A 7,323-nucleotide genomic window follows, 5' to 3' on the forward strand; every position below is an offset into this window, starting at 1 on the left:
GTCCATCCTCCCTGGACTGACCTATCCCCTCCCTAACTCCCCACCTGAACTCACTTTTACTGGCTCCATCCCCGCCTCTTCGACCTGTTTGTTTCCTCTCCACCTATCCTCTCCTCTATCCATCTTCTATCCGCCTCCCACTCTCTCCCTATTTATTTCAGAACCCCCTTCCCCTCCCCCTTTTCTGATGAAGGGTCTGGATCCGAAACGTTAGCCTTCCTGCTCCTATGATGCTGCTTGGCCTGCTGTGTTCATCCAGCCCTGCACCTTGTTGTCTCGACTCGAAACGTCAGCTTTCCTGCTCCTCTGATGCTGCTTGGCCTGCTGTGTTCATCCAGCTCTACACCTTGTTATCTCTGTGTTTGTGACAATGTATATGTATATATTTTTGTGAATAAAGTATATATTTGAAATTAAAACCCACGCAATGGGCTGAACGGCCCCCTTAAATTGATTGTGAGGTTGTACTGGAGTGGGGGAGTAGATTATGTCAGTGCTTGGTTTGCCGCACAGAATGATGCTAACAGCGTTGGTTCAATCCCCACACCACCACGAAGGATTTTCCTGGTGAACCTCTTCCGTCACCTGAGGCACGGTGACCCTCAGGTAAAGCCCTCAATAGTCGTCTCTCTGAGAAGAAAGCAGCTCTGCGGTCCGGTCGAACTACGATGACTTTACATCGTAGTGTAACCTTGTATCGAACAGGCGTGTTAAGAATGGGCTACGCGGAGGACAGAAAACGGTCCACATGCATCAATTTCTCTGACTCAGTGAGTGCGGGAGGGAGGACGCAAATTCAGAGACGGGGCGAGGTGAGGGATTTGAACCACTGATCTCTGTCGTAAAGGCTGAGTTCGGGTTCCGTCTCCCGACGGATGTTTAAAAGTGAAACTACTGAAGATTTCGCTGGCCCTGCCCTGGGCCCGTCGTTTCTCTGCTCAAAAGAAAAGAAATGTGTTGAAAGAAAGAGAGAAAGGAAGGCAATTGATGCAGCAGCTAGTGAGTGAGTGTTGACTGATCAGTTGTAACATTAATAAGGGGTTACGATGGCTAATTGTTTCTCTTTTCCGGGCTGGCCGTCTCCTCTGTTCTGCTACAAAGGGCGGAATCAAGTCGGTGGCTATGTCCTGCACTGCAAAGGGGCATTTGTAAGACAGACTTTGAAAGCGGGTCAGGGTTTCTGGGGGCTCAGGACCATCTTTGACACAGACCCCTTTGTCGCCCCACCCGACCCAGCCCAGCTCAGCCCAGAAACTGTCGGGTCGCATCACTCCGCCTATATTTAACTTAACCTTGCCCCGAAAGCCAAAACAGCTTTCAGACTAGTTGATAAAAGGGTCTGAGATTCTCAATTCGCTGGTCCTAATTCCTAAAGAGGAAACACAAAAAAAAGGACTTGCATTTCTATAACGCCGGCAGATTTCCCAAAGTGCTTTACAATCCACGAAGTGTTGGTGTGTAGCTCGCTATAATGTAAAACAGCAGCCATATATCTCCCAATAAATACAAGGACAAGATTACCCGTCTTCAGTGTTGTTGGACCTCAGCGATGAATATTAGCCGAGGACGTTGGCCAAAAACTCTGTCACGTTGTCCCCTCTGTTGGGCGTGAGTGGCCAGCGGTAGATAGCGGGCAGCGAGCGAGGTTCAAAACAGCCGTCAGCGCATCTGAACCCAAACCAGTGGAATTCGCCCCCTTCAACGCATTCATTATTCTGTTGCTCCTCACTTGCATCAAGTCCTTTTCCTCTTGAGGCCACTAACCTACATCATTTTAAAATCCACTCCCTTATTTTCAAATCCTTCCCTGCCTCTCTCTACCAACCCCACAATCCATCGAGATATCTACAATTCTGGCCTGAATAGAATCCCTATAGTGTGGAAACAGGCCCCTTTAGCCCAACAAGTCCACACTGACCCTCAGAGCATCCACCCAGACCAATCCCCCAGAAAACCCACCTTACCTACATGCAATTTAGTGCAGCCACTCCACCAAGCCTGCACAACTTTGGACTGTGGGAGGAAACCTGAGCACCCAGAGGGTGCCCACACAGGCACAGGGAGAATATGGAAACTCCATACAGTCACCCAAGTTTGGAATCGAACCCGGGTCTCTGGCACCATGAGGGAGCAGTGCTAACCACTGAGCCACCGTGCTGTACCTGCTGAATGTTCCTGATTTTAATCAGTTAAGTTTACAGTCTTGGGGGAGACCATTCAGCCTATCATGCCAATACTGGTGGATAAGGAGGCATCAATACTATCCCACCTTCCTGGCCTTTGATTGTGTGCCACTGCACTTCAAATGCGTGTCTGAGTATTTTTGAGTGTGATGAAGGTTTCTACCTCCACCAGTGAGTTCCAGTACGACCTCCACATTCTGGGTACAAATGTCTTTCCTTAAATCCCGATACCACCCCCCAAATCTCCTGTCTCTCACCCTAAATCTGTGCCCCCAGTTATGGACTCTCACTCATGGGGTGACGTTTTTCAAATCCACTCAATTTAAACCCCTCATTATTATACACAGCAACCAAATCTGCCCCCAGACTCCTTTGTCCCAAAGTAAATGGCTCCAACAGGCCCACACTTCCTCATTGTGAAAATTCTTCAATTTAGGCAATGTGCTCATAAATCTCCTCTATCCCTTTTCTAGTGTCATCACATCTTCCCTATTTTGTGGTGACTCGAACTGCAGACAGTGCTGTGGCCTAATTGGTGTTTTATACTCAGAGATAGTAAGAACTGCAGATGCTGGAGTCAGAGATAACACAGTGTAGAGCTGGAGGAACACAGCAGACCAGGCAGCATCAGAGGAGCAGCAAAGTTAACATTTCAGGTCAGGACCCTTCTTGAGAAATGGGGAGGGGGAAGGGCAGCTGGGAAATAAATAGAGAGGAGGGGTGAGGCTGGGGAAGGTAGGTGGGATGGTGATAGGTGAGTGCAGGTAGGCAGTGGTGGGAATTGGTCGGTGAGGTTGGAGGGGTGAATAGGTGGGAGAGATGATGGATAGATTGTGTCAGGTCAAGAAGGTGGGGTTGAGAGGGAGGATTGGACATGGCATGAGGCCAGGGCTGGGGAAATTTTAAAGCTGGTGAATTCCATGTTTAGGCCATCGGACTGTAGGCCCCCGAGGCGGAATATGAGGTGCTCCACTTTGTAGGTGGTGTCATTGTGACACTGGAGGAGGCCCAGGAGGGACATGTCACCCAAGGAGTGGGAGTGGGAGTGGGAGCTAAAATGGTTTGTGACCGGAAGGTGTTGTCATTTTAGCATTGCCTCTCTGCTGATATAAGCTCAACTTCAGCTAAGAAGAGCAAGTGTCCCATGCGAATTCTAGGCTGGGCCTTCAGCTGCCTAGGCCCTCAGCTCAGGAATTTCATCCCTGCACCACACTACCTCATTTTTTTCCCTTTAAAATATTCCTTTCTTTTTTGGGGACTGTGGCAATTTGACTTTTAATTCTTTGATGAAGGTAGAGTGGTGGATATTGTCTCTATGGACTTTAGTAAGGTGCTCGACAAGGTTCCGCATGGTAGACTGGTTAGAAAGTTTAGGACACATGAATCTGTGAAGGAGTTTTGTGTTGAATCTTGATGAAATCTCTTGTCTTTCAGGGCTGGCAAGGACAGGCTTTGGGGCTTCGCTGAAAGTGTTTGGGAGCATGGAGCATGCGGCCCTGTGTCTGATTCTCCTCCTGAGGATCCATTCTACACTAGCAGGTAAGACTACCTCAGTGCCTCACTTCATACTGACACATGAGCTCATCTTCAAACAGGCCAATTGCCTTCATTTACGATCCCTGTAGAGAACAAGAAACTTAAAAAGAGACCCTAATTTCTCAGCAAGCCTTATGAGGAATTGCACCATGGGCTTTCACATTTTAAGAGGTTTATTGCCAGAAACAAACTAAAATCAGCATTGACTAAACATTTTGATGCAGTTCTGCCAACACTACAGGTTCAATTCCAGCACTAACTGAGGTCACCATCAAGGTCCTGTCTTCTCATCTTCGCCCCTTACCTAAGGTGTGGTGATTCTCAGGTTTTAACTCACAGCAGGTCTCTCTCTCTCTCTCTACTGAGAGAGTGGCTCTGTCGTCCTCAGGGACTATGGCAATTTTACCTTTTACTTAGCTTCCAACTAATGTGCTGAACTACCGAATGTATTCCCTATTAACTTCCTCAAACATGTTTCACCTTTGTAAGATGTTTTCCATGTGAAAGTCCTCAAGCTGTGCTGGCTTTAACAAGCTGTCTTCTGTGGATCCCCAGGAGCATGTACTTACAGGGTGTCCCTGAGAAGCGAGTCAGTATTTACAGTGGTCCCTGGGGACTGTGTCAGTATTATATGGGGGTGGCGGGTTCTAGGGAGTGTGTCAGTACTTACATAGGGCGTCTATGGGGTCTGTGTCTGTATTTATAAGGTGTCCTCAGGTATCCATGTCTTACCCTGCAGTGCTGTCTCTCCCATTCTGCGTTCTAATCCCAGCAAAGCCTCTGAGACTGCGAGGAGATTGTTTTGAGAGTGTAGGATATTAGTGTTGAAATCTCTTGTCTTTCAGTGCCTGCACAAATAGGCTTCACACTACAGTCTCAAGGCACCTTCTGATGACTTGGTGTCTTTAATGCCTCACAATCCTCAATTCTTTGATCCTGTTTTCTATCATCATTGGCCCTCTGTTTGGTGGTTAAAGCAGATACAGTCCTGATCTACTGCCTGACTCAGCAACACCAGCTGGTAGTCTTCTTTCTCTTAAGCCTCTGTCTGACTCAGTCTGAGGGTTTGGGAATTGAGGCAGCAGCAAGGTAATGCTCCTTCTTCCATATATCCATATATTAGAACTTGCAATTTTGAAACCGTGCTCACATTCCTTTGAACTGTGGATTTCAACCCAGTGTTGTTGGGCTTAGAGACAAGAGGGAAAGGAATGGCAGATCGTGATGTGGTGAAACATCCCTAGGGACTTCACAGGACGGGGCATTCCTTCACTCAGAGGGTTGTCAATGTTTGATTCTCCCTACAGGCAGCTAGAAACACTCAGTCCTTAAGTATATTCAAGACAGAAGATTTGTGGTCTCTTAGAGAATGAAGGGATAGAACAGGATAGTGGAGTTGAGGTTTGAGGGACCGAATGACCTCCTCCTACTCCTATTTCTCTTTATCCCATGAGCATTATTAGCCAGAATTTGAAACCAAGCCCCAACAAGAGAAATAATCTAAAATCTCATCAAAGAGGTCGGGAATTTATGGAGCATCTTCAATAAGGAAAGAGAGAGGGTTGGGATGAGTGCTTTTATCATTTTTCAATGGACGTCTCAAATGTTAATTCTGATATCTCTCTGTGAACCTTCTCTGTGGCTGTAATACTGTATTCTGCACTCCATTCTGCTACCCTGATGCTCTTTGCATGGTTAGATCTGCCTGTATAGCATGCAAAATAGTGCTTTTCACTGTATCTCGGTACGTGACAAGAAAAATCAATCAATCAATCATAGATTCCCCACAGGGTGGGGAGGGGATTTCCAGGTTTTGGGCCTCAGTAGCTGAAGGTACAACTGCCAACAATGGAAAGATGCAATTCAGGGAATGGGAAGAAACCAGAGTGCAGTGATTCTGGTGCATCACAAACTGAATGCTACTGTGTCTCCTACATTACAACAGTGACTGCACTTGGTAAACCACTTTGTCAGCAGCAAAACCATTGGGATATGCTGAGGTCAAAAGAGGTGCTATGTCAATGCACTTTATTTAAAAAAAAACTGTGACAATGCTGTGGCTATAAGAGATGTGTTTTGTCCTTGTTTCATTTGCAGAGAGAGAGAGAGAGACTGGCGGGGGAGGGGGGTGGCAGGTGCTGAGCAACTATGAGAAGGTAAACAACTTGTGAAGCCTCAGGTACTTTTTAAATGTTAGAACAATAGGAACAGCCTGAGTGGGTGTGGTCAAGCTCCCACCCACTGGGCTAGGGATCTGAGTTTTTAGTTTTCAGCAGCAATTGCTATTGGGGTCTTGAAGAAGTGGAAGCTATTTTCTCCCACTCTCGATACAGCCAGAGGCTGGGTTTTCTCTTCCTGGGCTGCTGGATTGCATGTGAGACAAAATTTTTCTAAATTTGTCTTTTGCCAAGGATGTGTTTATGGGATGTCACTATATTGGAGCATTTAATTGGTAACAGCTATTGCATTTATTGTTCTGCTAAGTTTTCCAAGAGAGTTAAGTTATTTCAAGTCCTCCTTTCTTTTGTTGAATTTTAACTGAAGCGTTTGAATAAATTGTGTTTTTCTGAATATTGATTAGTTTCACCAAACAAATGGTATCTGGAACACGGCAGTCGCATTTGCCTTTAAAATAAGAAAACATTAGGGTCGAGGCTACCTTCTTAATATATTTAGAGGGAGCCTGGCCTGGTCTGTAACAAAACACAACATTTGTATTGCTTTTGCTTTTTTGAATGAGTGGTTTGACCACTTCTCCCTTCTCCCCAAATCTCTCCAGATGTGTTCCGAGTCACTGGCCCGGAAGCTCCAGTCATTGCTATGGTCGGTGGGGTGGCAGTGTTGCAATGCCAGCTGATACCAGACAAACCTTCAGTGGGCATGGAGATACAGTGGGGTCGCAGCTACTTGGAGCAGTACACACCCATCCACAGCTACATCGTTGGGAAGGATATAGAGGAGCAGCCGGCTCCGGCATACCAGGGCAGGACAGAGTTCTATAAGGAGGAGTTCAACCAGGGGAACATCTCACTCAGACTGCGAGATGTCCGGCTGGAGGATGAAGGCGACTACCTCTGCATGGTCGAGTTTAAGGGATTCATCGAGCAGGCACCCTTGAAGCTGAAGGCCGCCAGTAAGTCCCTGTAGGAACGTCTGTCCACAGGATCGACACCTCCGCTCAGTCACCCTCTCCCCTCACTCTCTACGTGCTTCTCACCGTCCTCCTCCATTCCTCCCATTCATCTTCCATTCCCTCACTCCGTCCTCCAATCCTCTCAAAACTGCCTTCCCCTCATATCTCACTCTGCTCCTCCACCACACCTCACAATCATCCCTCCACTCACCCCTCTCTTGCCTCTTCTGCTTACCCCTCTCTTGCCCCCTCCGTTCCCCTCTCTTGCCCCCTCCACTCCCCTCCCTTCCCGTGCCTCCACTCCTCTCTCTTCCCGCGCCTCCACTCCTATCTCTTCCCACGCCTCCAATCCCCTCTCTTTTCTCCGTCTACTCCCCTCTCTTCCCATGCCTCCACTCCCCTCTCTTTCTCTCCCTCTACTTCCCTCTCCTTCCCCCTTCCACTCCCCTTTCTTCCCCCTCTACTCTCCTC

At 47.6% G+C, this 7,323-nt stretch overlaps 1 protein-coding gene across 1 annotated transcript in view; it reads left to right on the forward strand.

Moving 5' to 3' along the window:
* The first annotated feature begins 868 nt into the window (after positions 1-868).
* The window catches only part of LOC109919026 (butyrophilin subfamily 3 member A1-like), a 23,546-nt gene continuing 17,091 nt past the window's right edge, over positions 869-7,323 (forward strand). The window contains exons 1-3 of the mRNA XM_048616558.1: positions 869-999; positions 3,618-3,722; positions 6,499-6,852. Of these exons, the coding sequence (XP_048472515.1) occupies positions 876-999; positions 3,618-3,722; positions 6,499-6,852 (583 nt within the window). The 5' untranslated portion in view covers positions 869-875. The remainder of the gene's footprint in view (positions 1,000-3,617; positions 3,723-6,498; positions 6,853-7,323) is intronic.

The sequence above is a fragment of the Rhincodon typus genome, chromosome 35 (genome assembly GCF_021869965.1).
Source record: "Rhincodon typus isolate 14 chromosome 35, sRhiTyp1.1, whole genome shotgun sequence".
Taxonomy (NCBI): domain Eukaryota; kingdom Metazoa; phylum Chordata; class Chondrichthyes; order Orectolobiformes; family Rhincodontidae; genus Rhincodon; species Rhincodon typus.